This window comes from Myiozetetes cayanensis, unplaced genomic scaffold (genome assembly GCF_022539395.1).
Source record: "Myiozetetes cayanensis isolate MyiCay16 unplaced genomic scaffold, myiCay2020 scf13, whole genome shotgun sequence".
Classification (NCBI taxonomy): Eukaryota; Metazoa; Chordata; class Aves; order Passeriformes; family Tyrannidae; genus Myiozetetes; species Myiozetetes cayanensis.
Window position 1 is genome coordinate 13,692,129 of NW_026086937.1, and position 22,299 is coordinate 13,714,427.

At 57.1% G+C, this 22,299-nt stretch overlaps 1 protein-coding gene across 1 annotated transcript; it reads right to left on the minus strand.

The window, feature by feature from the left end:
• Positions 1-903: 903 nt before the first annotated feature.
• On the minus strand, positions 904-21,829 carry LOC126636346 (mucin-4-like). Its single transcript, XM_050308434.1, has 17 exons — positions 20,914-21,829; positions 17,875-18,255; positions 17,543-17,659; positions 17,142-17,227; positions 16,832-16,898; positions 9,507-10,346; positions 6,831-6,989; positions 5,358-5,497; positions 4,892-5,056; positions 4,455-4,610; positions 3,833-3,963; positions 2,878-2,966; positions 2,279-2,458; positions 1,723-1,875; positions 1,392-1,511; positions 1,050-1,091; positions 904-920 (listed from the first exon to the last, which is right to left on the minus strand). Exons 1-17 carry the CDS (start codon positions 21,788-21,790, stop codon positions 904-906), a joined length of 3,720 nt encoding a protein of 1,239 aa, XP_050164391.1. The 5' UTR covers positions 21,791-21,829.
• Positions 21,830-22,299: the final 470 nt, after the last annotated feature.

Sequence of the window (22,299 nt, forward strand, 5' to 3'; positions counted from 1 at the left end):
CCGTCAGATCCCAACTCTAACCCCACCAAATGCCCTAGACCCTGGCTTAGCTGCAGCCCAGACACCCACATCCCCAGCTTTCAATCCATGGACAGAAGCATCCTGCAATCCTGCTGCTCCAAGCCTGCCCCACCACTGCCTCCCACCCCAAATCGGTAGAGGACAGGGCTGCTGCAGGATCAGTGATGCTCAGAACCTTCAGAGGTTTTATTGAACAAACAAGATTTGACAATGATTTATTTTTTGTAAGAAAGGAAGGTGCTCACTTACACACAAATATTATTTTTCTCCCAACATTTTTGATCATGGGGTTGCATTTTGCCCTCACACACCCAGCAGATTTGTCGAGCTGATTCTGGCTTGATCCGGAGAATCGGTCCCTTCTCCTGGGCACAGGGCCCAGGGACCACTCAGTGAGGGATGGATGGGGGACAAGACAGGACTGGCTCCTGGGACCAGCCTGGTGTGCCCTGGCACTCAAGGGATTGGCCACAGTCAACCCGTGCGAGGTGTAGAAACCCTTTCCCTGGGTGCCAGGGGTCCAGGCTCACCCCGTAGCGTGGGAGCACAGGTGGGATGCAGGAAGGACAAGGGTGTGTGTGTGGTGGGGGGTACCTGTCACCTCCCTGCCAGCAAGGAGGTGCCCACGGGCACCCACTCAGCTGCAGCTGGGAAAGGACAACTGAAGGAACTGACTCCTTGGGACAAGTCTGGGTTGGAAACGTAGTTCATGTAGAAATATGAAGTTGCCAGTGCAGGCAACCACAGGCACTGAACAAGTGAGATGCCCTGTGTGGTGGGCAGGGGTGATGGGTTCAAGGGGTGACACAGGGGATGAGCAGAGCAAAGGACTCGAAGGATCAGCCTTGGCCCAGACCATGCTGTGGGTGTGCAACCCCCCAGTTACTTGTCATCTTCATCTGCAAAGAAGAAATGAGACTTGCTCAGTCATCTATCCTCAGGTGGGCCTGCAGCAAACTGGTAGCCCCAGAATACTTTTTTGCAGGGGGACATGGACAGAAGGAAAGGAGATCTGCAATCCTACTCACCTATTTCCTCATCCGAGTCTCTCTCTACCTCCTCCGAGGAATCTGTTCAGGGTTGCAAGAAAGCCTTGCATCAGCTTACACCACAACCACGTCAGCTGTGGTCCTCCTCCCCTCCCAGTGCCATCACCCTCAGACAACGCTGTTGGTTATGTGCTGAGGGAGATGCCCCCCACAGCCCTGCACAGCTCAGGGCATGGCACAACTGCATGTGGGTACCCTTTCCCTCATCTGCCCAGGGCTCTTCCTACCTTCACCACAGGGAGGCTGGGACATTCCTGCTTCCCTCCCCAGCCCTGGGCACCAAGACAGCATCACCCCAGCCCACACAGGCTGGAAACCCACCCATGCCAGGTGACTGGTATCCATCACAGCCAATCTTTGGCCTCTTCTCACTGTAGCGGGCGCAGAGGTGGGCACTGCTCGCCCGGTTGCAGCACCAGTCATACAGCTTCAGCTCCTGGTCTGGAGGCAAAAAGGAGAGTAAGGGGCTGAAGGAGAATGGAGAGGAGACAGGCTGGCTCCAGGGCAAGGCTTGCCTCAGTTTTTAGCTGGTCCAGGCTCCCTCCAAGGGAAACAGCATGTCAGGAAACAGATTGGCACGGAGATTAAAATTGTTTACAAGCTACAACAATGCCAGCTCCAGCCAGGGGATGCCAAGGCTGGCTGTGCTTACCACGGTAGGGTGACGCCTGCCTGGAGGACCTCCAGTACCTCTCCTGCCGCCCTTCGATGAGCTGGTTCTGGCTGTCGTACAGGCAGCGGACACCGGCGCCGTGCTGGTTGGGGGAGGCCGAGTGCAGCATGGAAACACGGGCAGCCCACCGACCTGAAACAGGACTGCAGTGAGCATTGGGCAGCTCTGCCTGGCCACTACCTCTGCCTCGGGGCAAGGAGCGGGGCCGGGGATGCCTCCCACATGACCCACGGTGCTATAGGGTGGTTTGGAGGGACTGATGGAGACCATCCAAGTGGTCCCCAAGGGTGAGATCCTGGTCCCCAGCATCCCTATTCGTGTTAGATCAGCTCTGGCCAGTCTAACATGACAGGGACAGGTCAGCCCTCACTCCTCCTCACTTTCCCTGTCTCTACAGGGAAGGGCAGCCCCACGCCCCCATTTTCCTTAGGGTCGCCTGCCCACCCTGCCAGGAGGGACCCCAGCCACCCTGCAGGGAAGATGGGGAGGGACAGCTCAGGGATGAGGAGGGTGAGGAAGCAGCATGTCCACTTGCCTCCACGGCTGCTCTTGAAGCGTGGATCCTGCTGCCCTTGCTGCAGGGAGCAGGGGCAGGTGGGCAGGCCCTGGCTCCATGTCCGCGGCTCCTGCTGCTGCCCCGTCCATGCCAGGCACTTCAGCCGGTAGTTGATGCCCACACGGCTCTCCAGCTTGTAAATCCACAGCCCACGGAGGTCTGAGCAGGGAGAGAAACCATGAGCTGTCACCTCCAGCCAAGGGGCCCACAGGGGATGTTTCACCTCGAGGTCATAGCTGTGTGATGCTGATGCTGGAAGCCAAGCCCACATCGACCCCCAGCCATGGGACCCCATGCTCAACAGCCACCCAACAGCAGGGAAATGGGGAGCGGCTTTTGCCAAATAAGAAAGCCTTGGGACACAGCCATTGGAACAAAAATAGTCCATGGCCACAGCAGGGATGTTTCAGCCTCAGGGCTTAGCTTGGTATTTTAGTAAGTTTTATGTGCTTGGGGGGAAAGCCTGGCCTTGGTGAACTCCTTGAGAGCCTTGCCACAGTGGTAGCATGGATTTCATTCCCCAGGAATATCCCCCTCCTTGTGATCCTTGTGAACCTGCCCTGGCTGTGTGGCATTACCTGTGTTGTAGCCCCTGAACTGGTCAGGGCGATATTTGGCAGCTGGAGGTCTCTTACTCAGGTCATCGTTGTGGTAAAAGCCATCCCCACTGTGTACAGAGGAAGGAGGAAAAATCAGGGGTTGCTTTTCCTGGGTGGGATTATCCCAGCTCCGTCCCCAGACTGCCCTTCAACCCTCCTGATACTGAGTAGGCAGGATCAGTAGGCAGCTCCAGGGACAGGAGGGCAAAGACACCATCTCCCCCAGCTTCCTCCTCTGTGCAGGGTGCAGTTAGTTTTGGGTGCTGCAAACTTCCCTACTGCAGCAGGTGTGGAACCCACAGACACCTAAAGACCCCCACAAGCAGCTCTCATGGTTTTCAGCATCTTGCTGGGTGAGATGGAGCAGAAACCCACAAGCAGTCACGCACAGGGAAGCACACACAGACACACACACAGACACACACACACCCCTGTGCCGCCCACGCTCCCAGTCCAGGCCACCTTTTCCTTACCCAGCTGCAACAAGCAGCTAATGAGGAAACCCTGGAGACGTTGTGTACAGGGCAAGATGTAATGTGAGGAGGCAGGAAGCGACTGCTCTGGCCAAGCACGGAAATCCCTTCCCTCAACTGGTGCAAAGTTCAGCAAACATCCCCTGTTTCCCACTCCTTCCACCCAAACTGCCAGGATGCTGGGGGCCCAGGACTCCAGAGGGATTTGTGGATCTTACAACAAGCATAGCCCAGCAAGACAGCATTCTGCAGCATAAGCCAGTCACTGATGAAGCAAATTTAGTTCTGAGACACCCATATGTTAGGCTATATGGGCATGCAGACCCCATCTGGGCTGTCCTCATCCTCATCCTTGTAGGGTATGTCCTGGCACACAGGGAAGGATTCAACAAGCTGGAGCCATGGGTGGGATGCATCTCATTGCTCAGAACTGGCAGGGATGGGGTGCTGAGCTGCTCTACCTGGTGTAGCCGATGAGCACATTGGTGGCAGTGAGCCTGGTGTAATCCCACTGCATCCCTCCGTCCTGGTACAGCATCAGGATGTAGGACCTGAAGCCATCAGTGGTCAGGACAGCCTGGTATGTGATGGTCTGGAGACAAGTGTTGTAGAGAGGTAAGAAAATGAGTAAAGATAGTGGGTTTAAAATTAGGGGTGTGGGTCAGTGCTTTCTGGGGAATGGCAGGACTGAGGTCTGGAGCTGCAAGGCAAACACAGCCTGAGCCGGTTCACACTTCACATGGAAAATGTGGTGGTTTTACTTTGAAGCTGTTCCATGACAAGCCTCAAATTGACACCATTTTGTGCCTCTGAAGAACAGTGTTTCTGGTGCTCAGCAAATTCCCACCACATTAAAGAGAAAGGTTTTACAGAGTATGGAGAGTTCAACTAAAGATGTCCCTTTAAAAAAACTGAAAACCACCAAAACACGGGCACAGCCCAGTTCTTTTTGGCAAAATTCTTCAAGACTGGCCTTTGTCACAAAACTGGTTTCTTATTTTCAGGCACAGAAAAAGTGATCACCTGTGGATCTTGGGTTGTTTTGTCAACTCAGCCAGCCTGTGTGATCCATCAGCCCCTTACCTTCCGGGTGTCAGTCCGTGATGAATAGACAGGTGCCTTCTCCCAGGTGATTTTCAGGGTCCAGGCTGCAGAGTAGGAGGACCTCATGTACCGCCGAACCTTCGCTTCCACGTCACGGACAAACGGAGGCTTGGCCGTGTTGAGGGTGGAGAACTCCTGCAGGTTGGATACACCCACATCTGCATTAGCTCCCAGCAGGGAAAAGACTGATCTAGACTGGGGTCATGCACAGACCCTTACAACTAAGGGTCTGGATAGAATTTGGATGGCTCAAGAGGTGACACAGGACCAACAGCTCATAGATTTGGCCCAGAAAAGGGAAAAACCCCTCATGGGTTCCATTAATTACACATCTCATGGGGCATCCATATAATAGGTGATGAGGTTATAATCAAAAGGTGTTTCATGCAACCCTGCACCCAGGGGGTTTCACTCACCTGGTAAAAGGTGGTGCCCACACCTCTGGAGAAGTCGGCGTTGTCCCAAAATACAGCGATCATGGGAACCTCCTCATGGCCATTGAAGCCGCCAGGAGGAGGGTTGGGATACGTGAAGATGCCTTTGTCTGAGGCTGGGAAAATTATTTGTCCATTGTCTGTAAACTGAGAAGAGGGAACCCTCCATCAGGTGAGGTCAGGACCAGTGGCACTCCCTGACACTGAGACAGCAGCCCTCCCATTTCCAAGTCCACGTGGACTTTCCAAGTCCATGCCCAAGGAAAGTCACCACCTGCTACTGCCAAAATGGCCACAAAGTCACGTCCTGCTGCAGACAGACCCCGGCAGCATCCCCATAGATTTGGCCCTGCCAGGGCCCCATTCCAGGCACCTGGTCCCTGGTGCCTTTCCCAGGTTTTTGGGTGATGGCTGCTTGCCCAAGCAAATCAAGCACAGGTAGACTCACGTAGAGAGAGTCACGCAGGGTTCTCCCGAATGGGAATCCAGTCTCGGGCTTGAAAAGTGGAGAATTAAAATCCACTCTCCTTTCCACATACTCCCGATCATTTTCCCTTGCTCCATACCCATAGAGGGGCACAGCTGGAACTGGAAAAGTAAACAACAAAAAAATAAACCCCAAGATGCACTTACAGCACAGCCTTTGGTCTGTGCCAAAAACTTTAAAGGGTTGAAATGATTTTGCTTTCAATGGGACACAGCCTGGGCAGAAGGAGGATGGAGGAACACTGCCAATAACCACCTGAAACACTCTTAATGTCACCTTCCCTTGCAGGAGCTTTCTCCCACCCCTTTCACTGCCTTACATGGACACAGCTGCCCTAAACATGCTGTGATGGCCTTTGTGGTTACTATCCCCTCCCTTATCCAGCCCTGTTGAGATACTGCTCTTAAGGACAGCTGTTAGGAGGGGAAAAACATTGTACAGGACTACATCAGGGGGACAGCAGGGAATTAAACACCCACAGCTCTTTCTAGAGATGTTTACAGCCTCCAGTTCCCTATTTATGTCTGTTAAATAAAACATTTGGAAGGGATGGGTTTTCCAGCTGATGGGACCGTACTGAAGGCAGGCTCAGCCTGCCAGCAGTGCACGCTCATGTGCAGGGAGCCTTCATGCTGCGTGTCCTCCATGGCCCTGGAGGGGCCCCTTGCTTTCTGGGCACTGAAAGTCCCCCAGGATGGTCCAGCAGGGAACTGGATGTGCTACTCCCACCTGGGCTGCCCTGCGAGCGTCACGTACCTGTGGGGCTGGGCAGCGGGGCTGGGGCAGCTGCTGGCCTTTCCGATGGAGCTGGAACCACGGGGGACGATGTGTGGGAGGTGACAGTGGCAGTTCCCAGCCTGGGAAGCACCTCCCTGCCCCTGAGGAGGGGGGCTCGTGGGGCTGGGTCAGCAGGGGCAGGGCTGCAGGATGTGCCAGGGCATGAAGTGGCTGGGGACCCTCCCTGGGATCCCCCCTGGCCTGGGAAGGCTCTGGGGAGGCTTGACCCAGAGGTGGCAGGAGCTCTATTTGCTGAGCTGGTGGCCAGCTCACTGTCCAGGATAGGCTGCAGGGCAGCGGATGGCGATCCACCAGTAGGACCTGCACCTGGGATTTTTGATCCAGTGCTACCAGCAGTGGTCCCAGTGGGAGGAAGGCCAGGGAGCCCTGGGCTCCCATGCAGTGGGGAGTGAGTGGGTGTTTCCGTATCTGCCCCAGATCCAGTCACACTGGGAAGGAGCTGGGCCATGTCCTCTTGCCCTGCCATCACTCCAGGGAGCACAGCACTTGCTTTCCCAGGCACAGGGTTGTCAGCATCCCTGGAGGGGGCTCCAGTGCTTCCTGGCTGGCAGGGAGGCAGGAGCAAGACAGGCCCCCCTGGCACTGAAGCCCCCAGCTCCCCCTTTCCCCCTGCAGAGGACCCCACTATCGACTCACGTGCTGCGAGTGGAGCGGAAAGCCCAGGGCTGACAGACACCCCCTCTGCAGCACTTCCTCTCTGTGGAGCAGAAGGCAGCACTGGGGCAGCGTTGGGGGGTATGGGAGCATGGGGGGATGCTTCTCCCAAAGGTGCCGGCATCCCTGAGGCCAGTTCATCTTCAAGAGACCAAGAAATGCCTCCAGATGCTCCTGCCAGCCCAGATGGTGCCCCTGGCAACAGTGGTCTGCTCCCACTCTGGGTGCCAGGGGCAGAGTGAGTGTCTCCATTGGGTGCCAGCCCTGAGCTCAGCCCATGCTCAGGAAGAAGCAGAGAAGCAGCTGTTGAGGTGGCCGTGCTGTCAGAAACGCCGCTGTTGTTTGGAGCCACTGGGACCAGAGTGGCAGGAGAGGAAGATCCCCTGTTCACTGAGGCTCCTCCAGGCACCTCCACCACATTGACTTGGTTCTGTTTTCCATCAGAAAGTCCAATACTGGCACCACTTTGGATGCCAGGGACAGGCACAGGGGCTTCCTGGAGGCCAGCAGCCTCCAAGCCTGTGTTCAAGCCACCGTCAGCTCCACCAGCTCTGGGAAGACTTGCTTCATTAACAGCCTCATCAGTCCTCCCAGGCAATGAAGACCCCTCTGTAGATGAGGAAGAAGATGCAGACTGCAACACATCTCCCATTTCTTCATCAGGGGTTCCTGAAACAGCTGGTCCCTTTCCAGCAGGAGCCTGAGACTGCCCCATGGACTCTCCATTACCAGCCAATTCACTTGTCCCTTCTTCTGCAGCAGCAGGAACCCCAGGCCCAGCACCCAGGGAAGGCTGAAGAGCTCCAGGAGCTTTGCCCACTCCTCCAAGTGCACTCTGGCTGGATGGATCTGAAACAGAGGATGCTATGGCCTCACTACTGGGAGGGGCAGGACCAGATGAGGAACCTGCACCAGGCAGTTGATCTTCCTGAGGGCTGAAAGCTGAAGGATTTGTCTCCAAATAGGGACTTTCTGGGTTTCCAACCTGTGCCACATCCCCTGCACTCTCTACCCCCTCCACCAGACCGAGCCCTGGGCCAGTTTCACTGTCTGGAGAGGCTGGGGATAGGCTGTCAGGGCCAGGGGCTGCACCTGAGATGGGTCCTGCTTCATCACCCCTTGAAACAGAAGGTGCTGCCACCACATCACTGGGAGAGGCAGGACCAGATGAGGCACCTTCACCAGGAAGTTGATCTATCCCACTGTCTGTAGTGGAGCCCAGGGATGGTTCAGAATCAATCCCACTGCCTGCTCCTTCCAGTGCCTGCTCTGCTGTGCCGACTCCAGGCCCTCTGGCTGCTGGCAGCCCCAGGTTTGTGCCAAGCTGGTCCCCAGGGGCAGGTGATGGGGGTCCTACCGGTCCATGAACTGCTGAGCTGGGGGCATCTCCTGGTGAAGACAAGCCAGAGTCTAGTCCTTCAGCTCCAGGGACACCTGCTCCCTGGGGAGCACCAGCTACCGTTCCCCAAGGCTGTGACCCATCAAAGGATGGAGACCCAGGTGCTCCCTGGGCACCGCCGAGGTCGGGGCTCGATGGTGTCTCTGCCCCAGATTCAGGGCCAGACACAGACCCTGGGAGTGGGTAAACAGCCCCAGGAGCACTGGCAGATTCACTGGGCAGGTCCACTGGTCCTTCAGCCCCTGAGAGGTCGGGTTCCATTCCAGCACTGCTGGGAGGTACAGAACCAGGTGAGGACGCTTCTCCCAGTGCCAGGGCACCTCCTGCTCCTGTTCCCTCCCCGAGAGCTGATGGAGGGGACTGCTCAGCATTTGCCAAATCTCCTGTTCCTCCAGTCGGCAGGTCTCCATTATTAGCAGGAGAGGCGGAGGGCTGGGGGGCTGAAGGGCTCATGTCACTCTGGGTATCTGTATAGGGACCGCTATCCCCTGGGCCTGCTGCCTGTGCCATGTCCTCTACCCCCTGAGCTCCCTGACCCTGAACCCCAGCAGTGGGCCATGCCAGTCCATCAGGTACAAAGGGGGCTGGGCTGGGGGCATCTGAATCTGAACTCAAGCCAGTGCCAAGTCCATCAGCTTCTTGGGGAGCTCCATCTGGCATCCCTGCTTGCTGTGACTGTCCGAGAGATGGAGACGTGGGTGCTTCTGGGGCAGTAGTGAGGTCAGGGCTGGATGGTGTCTCTGCTGCACCATCAGCTGCAGGCAGGGTGTTGGCTTCAGCCCCTGGGGGTGGGTAAGCAGCCCCAGGAGCACTGGGGGTGTCCATCAGGGTATCAGGAAGCAGTGGTGGCTGTTCTCCAGTGGGGGTCTGCCATGGCTCAGGTTGCAGGGATGGATTGTCCAGACCCACAGTCCCCATGTCCCCTGTGGACAGCACAGTGGCCAAGGTTGGGAGATTCACGTGACTCTGTTCATCAGTGGGAACCTCTGGGCCCAGCAGTGATGTGGCAGTGTCCTCTGTTTCCTCAAGTGCCACTGGTGCCTCGCTGGCTGCAGGTGACAGGGCTGAACCAGAAGCTTCTGTTGACACCCCAGGAACTCCCTCCCCATGCCCATACCCTGTGGACGGCGCTAACGAAGCATCTGGGCTCAGCACTGCCTGGCCAGGGAGAAGGGAGGGCTCCCCAGGGCTTCCCTCTGTTCCTGACATCACTGGGCTCTCTGGAGGTAGATGGGATGAGCCGGCTGTGCTGAATTCACCATTTGTTGCATCTCCTGCATCCCCAGACTCTGAAACCAAGGGACTTTCCTCAGCAGCTGGGGCCATTTCCTCTGCTGGCTCTGGGTTAGTGCCCTCAATCCTGCTCACCACTCCACCCTGCTGGGTCGTAAGCAGCTCCTCAGCACTGGGGTTGGGACTTGAGGATTTGCCATTGGCTCCAGTTTGGATAGATGCAGGCAGGGTTATGACTTCCTCAACTGCTCCCATGGCTGTGGTCAGCCCTTGGCTTGGCAACACAGTGACACCAACACCCACGGGGCTACCAGCAGTTGGCTGTGGCACCCAGGTGTCTGCTGGTGGAGGGGTGGTAGGGAGGGGCACGTTGCCATTGGTGAGGTCTATGTCTTCTTCTCCTCTGGTCACAGCCTCAGGGATGTCTTCCTTCACATCTGGGGTGATGTCTAGGATGGGATCAGGAGTGGCCTCTATTACCTCATACTCTGCTTCTGGGGTGACAGCAGGGTGTTGTGCAGTGATAGCAGCAGCAGTCGTGGCTGTAGTGGGAGCAGCCAACCCCCCCTCGATACCCTGAGATGTGTTAAGAGGCTTGGTCACATTCATCAAGGCTGGCACTGTAGGGCCATATTCACTCATCACAGTCACAAAGGAGTCCGGCTCAGCCCCAGGAGGGAAGGTCGAACTCAAGGGGCTCCTCGTGAAGATGCTCTCGTCTATCTCAGCATCAGCTGCCGTGGTGCTTGTGTCTGCAGTGCCTGTCACCAGGGCACTGTGCCCCTCATTCTCTGCTGTGATGGGATAAGCTGTCCCCACACTAAAGGGCCCCTCCGTAATGACAGGGACAGCAGCAGCCCCAAGCCCTGCAGAGAAGCACAAAGCAGAACATTACGCCGGGTGCCAGAGCCAGCAGCCTGCCAGGCTCAGGCACGCCTCTCCTCCACCTGAGCACCACAAAGCTCCCAGACCTTCTTAAACCCTACTGCCTCATCCCACAGCCTTACAAGACTCTGATTTAAGAGCCTAGGAGTGCAGTCTGGGCTGCCTTAGGCATAGCACTGTACAGCACCTCTTCCATCCTCAGCATCAGCAGCTGCCAGATGGGACAGGACACAACTCATCACAGGTAAGGGAGAGACACTGGTGCAAGTGTGGAGGCAAAGGCAGCCACTGCAACCCGGTCCAGGTATGCTGGGGATGGTACTGCCTGGCTGCTGGGTACAGCTAGGCCCAGTAAGTCTAGCTCACAGCCCCAGGGGTGTCTATGGAGCTCTGCCACCCCAGGACAGCCCTCAGCCGTTTTTCTGCTGCTTCAGGGGTAGCTCAGAGTGCAGTCGCTTCTGCAGAGCCTGGAGGGGCTCTGTCTTTTTTTGCCTTCTGGGTGTCTGAGGGACATTTAAATAACTTCACCCAAATCCCTTTGGCAGAGAGGACAGCCAAGGCTTAGAGAAGCCTTCCCTGACTGCAGATGGATTCTGACCTGCTGCAGTTCAAGCACGTTTGTTAAACCTCTGCTGGGGTGGGCATCTACCTGCTACTGCCCCCACCTCTGTTGCCTCCAACTGGGTGAAGGCACCGGGGGGTTCCCTGCCCATAGAGGGAATATTTGCAAGCTACCCTGGCCAAACCCTGCTTACAGCTCACTCCTCCTGCTGCCAAAATCCTGACCCACATGAGGGAGTTTTGCTGAAAGGAGGAGACACCTGCCCACATCTCAGACATTTTTCCCAGCACCTAGTGGCACCCACAGGTGATGTTTCACCCAGTATTATATTTAGGACCGGGATGCAGGCCCTGGGGAGACCAGGCTGCCTCTGCTGGCTCCAGGAGGAGCTGGGTGGATCTGCTGACGCTTGGCTTTAGGCAGCTGCAATTAGGGGAGATGAAGGCCACCCCGATGGCAAGACCTGCCAGAGCTTCACCACCGCCAGACAGCCCCAGCCTGCTCCCCACCCTGGTGCTCCGGTTCATCAGGTTCCCCCTGACAGGCAGCCAGAACTCCCTGCAGCTGAGGTGCCTCCAACCTCACCACCGGCTCAGCTCGTTAGCTTACAGATAGCTTGTGCAGAGTCATTAATGAGCATTATCTCCTATGCCAGACCAGTCCTCAAGGGGTTCATCCTCTTCCAGAGCCCCGTTCTCTTTCCTGGCTGGCTGCTTCCTCACCATCTTCCCCAGCTGAAATAAGCTCTTTACACCAGCCCACTCAGCCAGAGGAGCTCAGCTGCTTCTTCCCCCATCTCAGGGAAAATAAAGTGCAGCAGTGAAGTCACCCCAGGTATATTTGGCACACTCCACCCCAGTAAATCCATGTTTTACTTTAATTCTTCCGTATGGAGGAAACATCATCTACCCCACACACCCATTCATGGGAAGTTAGTGCAAGAGGGGCCCCAGCATGGAGCACCAGCATTTGCTCTTTCCTGGGACGTGGGAGGGATGGGAACATCCCCGGGTCCTGCTCTGCCGGCTGGCTTCCCTTGCTGGAGGGGTACACTGCTGCCTGCAGGCTTCCGGGCTGGGCTCTCACCTCTCCCACGGCTCCACGCCTGCAACCAGCCCCTCGGGGTGATGCCTGTCCTGTAAAACACTTTTCCAGCTCTTTGGCTGCATTCTATTGCAAGGACTTTCCAGTGCAGCCAGGAGGGAAAAGCATCTCACAGAGTACCTGCTGCATCCTGACAGAGCTCAGGTAGCACATGGGCTAGCAGAAAAATATTGAACATACCATGCAGAATCCATACGCAGCATCCCAGGAAGGTGGAGAGCGTCCATCCCCTAGTCCCCATGCCTCAGGCCTCCACGCAGGCAGAGCACTAGGAAGCTCAAAGGGAGGAGAGAGCAACAAGGAGCAGCTCCCTCCGTCCCTCCCTGCCTGCCTCTCCCGCAGAGCTGGAGTCCCACAGGTGCTCCTGCTCCTGTTCCCTCCTATTTATAGGGATGGCAGAGGGAGGCAGGTTGCCGACGTCCTCTCCCGCCCCCGGTCCCTTCCCTCCAATGTCCCTGTCACCATTCCCTTCCGGTCGAGCCCTCCCCTTCCCAAGGTCTGGATGCCCTGTTCAGCTGTGGCATGGGCTGGGGGTTACATAAAGCCCACTCTGCAGGTCCCAGCTCCCTGGTCCACCAGCACCAGGAGGTGAAGCTGAGCCTGGAACAGTGTGTGGCACTGCCAACAGTGGCGTGGCAGTCACCCCACCTGTTCCCCATGGCAGCCATCCCACGGACCCACAGGACCTGCTCCATGCAGGGTGACAGGTCACAGAGTGTGTGGTCGTGACAGAGCAATGTCAGCTGGTGCCACCACGCCTGTGAGGACACCATGGACACTAAAATCACCAGCTCAGTCATGTCTCAGCCCAGGGCAAGGCAAGACACAAAAGCCCACTTGGCTCAAAGTTTCCTTGGGAGCAGACTCAGATTATAAAGAAGGGATGTATGGCTGGGGACAGGCTCTGGGGCATCAGCTGAGCTCCCAGTGCTCAGCTGCAACTGGAAGCACTAGGAATCCCTGTCCAGAGCCCCAGCACACCCCAGCGGGGTTTGAAACCTGCACTTCAGTATGGGCACAGCAGTGCTGGGAGGGAGCAAATTATCCAGGAAAGCTTCTCTGCAAGGTGGGACCAGCATCCCCAGAAGCTGGAGCAGGAAAACTCGCAGGCCTGGACCTTCTTCCCTGCTATGGGGAATCCCTTGGTTGCTTCACCTTGATCCCCTGGGTCACTTCACCCCTATATCTCTCCTTCCTCCTTCTCCTGGTACAGCAATTCTCGCATCCCCCCCCGTGAAAACTGCTTTCAGCACCCCTGTGAACAACATTATGCAAACTTCCACCACTACATGGTTCTGTAGTCAATTAAACACTTCTTAACCAGAAATGCCCCCAGGCAACTCCTGCAAAGTGTTATGAGGGGTGTTAGGTAGTACACAGTGTCCTGCTGGAGCTGGCCTCCATTGGGCAGGTGGCAGTGGCTGGGCACGTCAAGTGACACCCCCAACCCACCAACTGGGCAGAGTCGACAGGGAAATGCCAGGAGAGGCCAAGTCACGGCTGGTGAAACACCATCCTGTAAACCCACGCATTACCCCCGGCAGTGGGAACAGGGCATAGGCGGTAAATCAGGGAGGAGCGCCGCTCACCTGGAACAAATGTTTGCCTGCCCACCGAAAATGCCAGTGTGGGGGTGAAGCCAGGGGGGAACAGTGCACTGGGAGCCTGTGCAACCAGCACTGCAGATCACAGTGTGACTGCCCAGCCAGTGACCACCTGAGCAGCCACCACACCTGGGCTGATGGAGGATTAGAGGGATCCAATCCTACCGTGGGAGAGTTGTTCCTGCCTGTGCTGACAATGCCATATCACTTTGGAAAGCCACCCCGACAGGGAATATATGCTGACTCTGGAGAGGGTTGCTCCAGATGGTGTTTGAGGTGCAAAATGTGGTGGGAACCACAGGGATTGTTGCAAACGTGCTGCTTAGCATAGGGGAAAACAACTTGGCTGAAGCAAGGTGGTGGCCTCAGCTCTCCTGCAAGCTCCTGTCCATGCTCCCCAGGCAGTTCTGCCTGCAGACCCTTGTACGCAGGTACTCCTGCCCATGCTGTCCCTAAGAAAACTCATCTCCCAGCAGAGTCATGGGGCTGACACACCAAACTTGTCCCTCTGCTCTGGCATTGACTGGTACAGCCTCCCAAGAAAGCCTGTAGCTACTGAGGGATGCCTTGTCTCAAGGATGGTGCCCTGCTCCCACCCTGGGAAGGGGCTTTTTAATGATTCTTCTGCTACTCCTGAAACCAACATCCTGGCAAAGCTCTGATTCCTGAAAGAATAACTGTCATCTGCAGTTACCAAGGACTAAAGCATCGTGTGGGCACTAGAGCCCTTCAGGAGCCTGTAGCCACAGGGCAATTCTATGAATCCCAGCACCCAGGGGCTCTACACCATCCAGCACAGCAGAGCATGGCCCAGCACAGTGCCTTATCAGCCTTCCTGGAATTAATGGGCTGGTTGTTCCAGCCCTGTAGAGAACACAGCATCTCCTACTGGATCCCCTCCAGCCTCCTGGCAAGGGCATTTGGAGAGGGCTCAGGGTGGTAGTGGGGGAAACCAGGTTATCCATCAACTCCACAGGTTCTGGATGACTTGGCATGCTGGGTGTGTTGCAACACCCTCCTGCCAAACAGCAGGAGCTGGACTATAGCCATCGGCAGGGGTGAAGGGGAGGGGGACAATGGAAGGGACACCTGAGTCACAAGGGACTTGAGACAGGCACCCTGTGATGCTGCTGTGAAGGTGACAGCCCTGCTGGGCACTGGGTCTGCTCCTTTGGAAAATGCTGGTAAATTGCAGTGGATCACAGCAAAGACGGTGAGAACTGTTCTGTGGTCTGGGAAAGCAGCAGGACCTGGATACAAACTCCCACGGCCCCTCTGGTCAGGGATCCATGGCAGGCAAGCAGCCATGGGGTGAAGGTGGCAGCCAGCATCCTCAAGGATGGCAGACATGGAGAACATGGTCAGTGTTGGGGGTTTGTCAGAGCTCTGTGCTGCCCGTGCCTGGGCAGTGACCACCATGCTCATGGGAGCCACGTGCCCCCACTGTGCCCCTCTTCTCCCTCCCAGCCTGGGGGCAGAGGGGATCAGAACATCTCCTCCCCCACTGCCCCCCGACCACAATAATGGTGGAAGGCAGCCGTGCTGGCAGAGGACAGTGAGTACCCCAGTCACCTTTTCATCCCAGCGCTTCAGGACCTTTTCCTCCCTTTGTGACGCAGTTTGGCTGCACTACGCCGGCTTTGGCACCCAGCCATGTCCCGGGGTCTGAAGTTATGGATTCAACAGCCGGAGAAAACAGCCTGGTGGGACACGATGTGGGAGGACTCTTGGCCCAACTCCACGGCGTAGGCAGACCACAAGGATTTCTTTCCCAGCACCCCATCGGGCGTCCAGCACGGGGACCCCTTCCGGCAGGTTTTGCCCTGCTCCCCGGCTCCTACCCGGGTGCCAAGGGACCTCTCTCAGTGTCAGTGAGTCTGACAAGCCTACAAAAGCCAGGCAGCATCCTAAAGAGCAAAGGGGCAACCCTGAGATGCAAGGGGCATCCCAAATGGGAATATCATGAAAAGCTGCCTGGGTAGAGCCTCCCCAGCCCAGCCTCTCCCAGCCCCTGAGAGCTGGCAGGCAGCCAGGTGATCCCACGGAGTCTTTCCCCATCCTGTCTGCCTGCTGGCTCCTTCCCAGATGGTTGACAACCCAGGCAGCCTGGGAGCAGTCCCCAGGTTTGGCATCCCACAGCCCCATGTGCCCCTTCCCAGCCCTCCCTGTGCCGGGGCGGTGAGGGCTGCCAGTGAGGAATAGGGATCAGCCAAAAACAATCCCTGACACGCAACAAGGCTATTTTGCTAATTATTTCAGTTTTCAATCTCCAGGCGAGGTGACTTGCTTAGGCTAATAATTGCTTCGGTTGAATTTTATCTGGCTAATTAATCAGTTAATAAATGACTTTGCTGCAGGGGGACAGATGTTGCGGCCGTCTCCTTAGCTGGGGACTGGAAAAAAACAGGGAAGGAGCACAGCCCACAGGATTTCCACGGCCCCATGGCATGTGCAGCTGCCCTGGCAGCTGTGGGGTGCCATGGGGCAGAGAGCACCAAAGCAGGGACCCCCAGTCTGTCAGGGTTCCCAGCCATCCTTGGGAATGTCTGCAGCCACCCCTGCCAGGAAGGGATAGCCCTGAGCCTGTCTCTCCATGCGAAGCTTTTGGGACTCGGACGGTTTTCCTCACCGGTACCTCTAACAGATGGCAAAGCTGAAAATTGTGAAAGGCAACTTGGAAAATAAAGAAGTCATCAACTTCGACACAGAAAGTATGGAGTTTCTATTTACTGCCCAGCCCATGTTGGCATGGGCATGCTCCTCTGTCAGCAGTTCTGCAGGTGAGCCTTGGGCACAGCAGTACTGGGACCTCCAGGTCTCCTTCCTCGCATCCATCAGTCCCCAGGGCGGCTTTGATGGCTGAGCCAGCACAGTCCCAGTTGTAAAAGCCCAGTCCCATGGGGTCCCCTCGTCCCAACCCCCTGGCAGTGCAGGAAGGGGTCCCACCACAGGAGCCAGGTCTGGAGCAGGGTGGTGGGAGGTCTTGGGCTTTACAGACAGGCTGTGGGAAGGGGCAGGGGCACTGCAGCCCATGGGGGGCACAGGGTGTGCCCAGGGAAAGATGGGGAACCCCAAGTTCAAAAGGAGCTGTGTAGATTACCCCAAGGGGCTGCACTGCCATGGAGTAAGGAGCCAGGAGCAGATGGTTTGCCAGTACATGTGGGGCCTGGCAGGGCAAGGGGCGGTGGTCAAGGGCTCCTCTTCCCTCGCCATTCCAGTGACAGGCCAGCACACGGGAATGCTGTCTGCAGGTCCTCACGGAGCTGGGGAGAAAGAACAGCCATCAAACTGTGCCAGAGGGGGTCTTCTACGTCCTTATTCCCACCTCAAAGGGGCCTGATCCTGAAGTGTGGTAGTTAGAGGGTCTCCCCTTCATCCAAAAGGGCTGTGGGTGACATTCAATGCAAGACCCAGCCATTCTCCTCCCACTGGCTGCCTGCCCCCTCCCGGACTGCCTGGACCATGGCTGGCAGATGCAAAATGGCATCTCCTGCCACACACCTTACCTTGGACAACACCAGCTCCTGCACCGTGCTGTTGCCCAGGTCCAGGGGGGTGCTTAGCCGCAGTGATAGGAAGAGGCGAGATGTACCTAGGGACAAAAAATGTGGCTCCTTTTATTACCCCTGAACCTTGGATTGTGCCAAAGAACCTGGGGGTCTCTCCATCACATCACTGGCACAGACAAGGGACCTCCTCCCAGGTTAATTGTGTCATGGCCACCCTACACTGTCAGGAGAACAACCCTCCCACTGTACAGCAAACCCAGAGGACATTCCCCAGAGCATCAGTGCCCCTTCACTGAGAGCATGGCAAAAGCAGTGGGGTTCCAGGACCCCCTGCACTGGACTATGGCAGCCCAAAACAACAATGGGTGGGTGGTGATGCCCACAGGCACTGCACTTACTGGTGTTGGACGAGCCAGTGGGGCAGACGGGTGGCGGCACTGGCGGGTCTGCAGGAGTGCTGCGGGTAACCTCTGAGGTCTGGGTCGAGTTCGTGGTGGGGAAAGAGAACTCAATGCCTGGACAAAGCAATGTTACATTAGCACTGTCTGCAGAGGTGCAGGATGCTCCTGCAGCTGGGGACAGACCAAGCCTAAGCAAAGACACCTACATGAAGCCACCCTAGGACAAGCCCAGAATCCCTGTGAGGATTTGTCCCAATGAAAGTGTCCTTATCTTCCAGTAGGGAACCCACCCATGGCTGCACTGGGGGTCCCAGATACTGTCAGGGTACCTGGAGTCGACTCCATAGTTGGGGGGAAGATGTCAGGGGTAGTCCTGGACGTGGTCCTGGCCGGGTGGCTGGGAGAGGGGGTGCTCAGGGGGACCTCCATGCTGGTAACAGGGCTGGCCGTGGTGTTTGCCAGGGTTGTCAAGGGCTCAGATGAAGTAGCTGTTGTTGTGGGAGGAGGCGTGGTGGGAGTTGGGGAGCTGCCAGTCCCTGGGGATGTGCTGGACCTCTCTGGGGTGGAAGCTTCTGTTTCAGGGCTGGAGGGAGAGAGGGTGGCTGCAGTGGTGGAGTCAGTGGTGGGCAGCTGTGCCGAGGTCTCCATAGATATTGAGGAGGTGGGGGGAGATGGGGACGTGGTTGCTGTCACACCCATGGCAGTTGTCTCTGCAAAGAGGTTGTACAATGAGATGCACAAGGGTTGGTGGTAAAAGGCTGAGGTCATGGCTGTTCTGGGGATGGCACAGCATCACCACCACCATGAGGTCCCCAAGGAAAACAAAGCTATGCATCAGCCACGGACTGTTGGGAATGGAGATTCACTGTCCTGCATGGATCAAACACGTGGATTCCCTGAATGGGCATCTGCAAAGCAGGCCACGTAAATCCCCAGCATGACAAAGTAGCAACAAGCCATGGGCATCACCGGTCTCAGGCCAGAAACTCCTGTAGGCACCAGTCCTAAGACCCAATCCACCATTTTACCCATCCCTGGAGGAAATCAGACAAACCCGTCTGACAGGAAGAGCCGAGCAGGAACTGGTGACTGTGAGACAGTCTGGAAATGCAGCAGCAGCAGTTTACACAAACCTCTCTGCTGCAGATAGTCAGGAACTGATAGCACTGGGTGTAAATAATGGCAATGGGGGAAGCAGCCCCACAAAGGAACAAATCCCAGCTTGCAGCTCAGGGCGAGCCGTTAGAGACGTGCTGTGACCCACGAAACTCTGCAAGGGGGGTGTAAGACACAGGAGGGACTTCCTCTCTTCCCACCCAGACCCTGTGCCAGGGCAGTGTGCTGTCCCCAGGCAAAGCCCAGGGATCTGTAACCTTCTCCGAAGGATGCACAGGACAGCCTGGCTGCCTGAACTTTTGTCAAGGGGTGTCTGTGAGGTGGGGGCTTTGGGATGCCAGACTGGATTCCCAGCAGAAATACAGTGAGTCTGAAGCTCTGCTTACATGAGGATGGGAAACGGAGCCACAAGCCACCACCTGCTTTCAGCCAACCCAACCAGAAACTTCCAAAGCCCCCGGCAGCCACTCCCTCCCTGCGTACAGCAGCTGGTTAAATAACAATGTAGAGAAGGGCAAAGGTCTGATCCCAGCCCATGCCAGGTGGGTGTCTGCACTGAAGGGCCTCATCCTCACACAAAGCAGGAGCCAGAAGTCCACCTCTGCTTCCCACTTATCAAACAGCACCCGCAGCATTTCATCCCCCAACCCCACAGATGTGGGATCATTCCCCACCACCCACTCACCACCCACCCCGTGGAGAGCACCGCATCCCACTCAGCCCTTACCCAGAGCAAGGTGCAGCACGGCGAGGCAGGTGAAGCTCAGCAGCAGCAGCAGCAGCAGGGGCAAGAGCAGGGGCAGCCCCCCTCTCTGCCCAGCCATGTCCAGGTGAGCAGGAACTGTTACACCCCACAGGCACAGCTCTGAGCGCTCCCCACAGCCCCAGCACTGGGGTTTCCAGGTCAGACATCAACTGCACAGCTGGACCCAGAGCAGCCACGAGCAGTGGGCAGGGCAGGCCAGCAAGGCCACCACTATGACAGACCTGGTCCCTGCAGCCCAAGACTGTGCCGTCCTCTGCCTGCTGAGGAGAGGGTGACAAAGGAAAAAAGTCCAGGCTACCTGGAACCGTCCCTGCACTTCGCCACAGGGGTGATGTTTGGTGGTGGCTCCCAGCACCAACGCCCTCGGGAGACAACAGACGGCTCTGCCTGAGCGTGAGGAACTGGCCGAGAAAACAGGCAGCACTCAGGAAGGGCGTGCTCCAGGCTGAGGGTTTGTCCCCTGGGCTGCCTGTACAGGCATCACTTCCCTGTGTCACAGCGTATCACGGCTGAAGTGTACTGCTCACAGCTGGAGTTTCCTTCTTTCCAGGGTCAGGGACAAGACCAGTCGGAGGCGCCTGCAGGCACTGGGCCAGGTACAGGCATTCTGCAGGCAGGAAGGCAAGGCATGCCGGAGGATTGTCAGGGCACATCCGCCCTGCTGCTGTACAGGTACACAGGGGCACTGCTGGGTTACAGGCGCAGAGAGGCCAGCACCAGAGTAGAGGCACTGATGAGGTGCTCTCACACTGTGGGTATTAGGCCAGGGCGCAGGTACTCTGTGAGGATACAGTTGCTCTGCTGGGATGCAGGGACACCAGGGACACTGTGGTACTGTGCACAGCCAGGGGTACTGGGACAGGGCACAGCCTCTCTGCTCTGGTTGATGTGCAGGGAGTGGGGTGTCACCAGGGTGCATCTGCAGTCCCAGGATAAAGGCTCCTGAAAGAGCCACCAGGACACAGTCACACTGCCAGGACACAGGTACCCAGTAAGCAACACTGCCAGAGTACAGCAGCCTGGGGGGCCTGCTGGGGTACAGTCCCACTCTCTGAGGTACAGAGTATGTACAGTCTCACTGCCAGGGTGCAGGCTCACTGCAGGAGGCACAGCCACACAGCCATGGCACAGCCACAGTACAGCCACACTGCTGCAGTACAGACACACCACTGAGGTACAGCCACACCACTGACATACAGCTGCAGCACAGCTGCACAGCTGCAGTACAGCCACACCACCGGGAGCTGTCAAACCATGGTACAGTCACACTGCTAGGCACAGTCCCACCAGGGCACAGTCATAGTCCAACATGGGACCATTCACTGGCCTGAAGAGCCTGAAGACCAGACAACCCCCACAGGGCTGGGACCAGGCCATGGGCTGGGCTGCGGGGAAGGAGCCAGGTGCCTGGTTGAGCAGGATGGGAGATTCCATGGGGATATGGCACCCTGATCCTGCCCCCCCGGTGCCCTGTGGCTGCACTCACCTGCAGTGGCACTGGGAGTCTTGGGTGCTGCCAGGGTGGAGGTACCAAGGGTGGTCCTGGCCGTGTTCACGACAGGCTGGCTGGGGGCAGGGGTGCGCTTGGCGGCCACTGTGCTAGTAATGAGGGAGGCTGTGGTGTCTGATGGGGTCGTCAAGGGCTTCTTCGAAGTGTCTGTCAGTGCTGGTGTGGTGGCAGAAGAGGTGCTGCCGCTCCCTGGGGATGTGCTGCCCTGCAGCATGGTCGTGGCTGGCCCTTGGTGGGTGCTGGTGCCAAGTGTGGTGCCCACCCAAGTGGAGGAGAGAAGAGCAGAGGTGGGGGGAGGCAGTGTGCTCATTTCAACTCCAAACGAGCTGAGAGCCAGGGCTGTGCTGGTCCCCACAGACGGGACATTGGTTGTCTTGGGACAGTTGGGTGTTATGGCCATGGAGGTTGGAGCTGGGGTGCCAGTGGTGAGCCCCACCTCTTTTGGCGTGCCAGTGGTGAGCCCCAGCTCAGGCAACCCAGTAATGCTGTGGGCTGTGCTGCCCCTCTCCTGTGCTGTGGTGATGCTGGAGGCTGCTGGGCTGCTCCCCTGAGGTGCAGCAGCACTGGTTGTGAAGGCATCCATTGGCATCTCTGGGGTGGAGGTTGCAGGACTGGAGGGAGGGAGGGGGGCTGCAGTGCTTGAGCTGGTGTTGGACAGCAGTGCCATGGTCTCTGTGGGTGTCAAGCAGGGAGAGTCAGGGATGCAGGGGCTGTCATGCCTTTGACAGTGGTCCCTGCAAAGAGGTGGCAGACAGCACACCAGGGCTGGCAGTGAAAGGATGAGATCATGACTATGTTGGGGACGGTGTAGCATTACCACCGCCATGAGCTTTCTAAGCCTCACATCAGCCATGGATCATCAGGACTGGGGATTTTCCACCCTGCATGGATCAAGCACGTGGATTCCCTGAATGGCAGTGTGACCATCAGCAAGGTAAACCACGTAAATCCCCAGCATGACAAAGTAGCAACAAGCCATGGGCATCACCGGTCTCAGGCCAGAAACTCCTGTAGGCACCAGTCCTAAGACCCATTCCACCACCTTCACCCATCCCTGGAGGAAATCAGACAAACCCGTCTGACAGGAAGAGCCGAGCAGGAACTGGTGACCGTGAGACAGTCTGGAAATGCAGCAGCAGCAGTTTACACAAACCTCTCTGCTGCAGATAGTCAGGAACTGATAGCACTGGGTGTAAATAATGGCAATGGGGGAAGCAGCCCCACAAAGGAACAAATCCCAGTTTGCAGCTCAGGGTAAGTCCACGAGAGACCTGTTGCAACCCACAAAATCTCTGCGAGCAGGTTGAGGGATGCAGCAGGAAGGGACCTATGGCTGTAGCTTGAGGCTCTCAGGAGGTACAA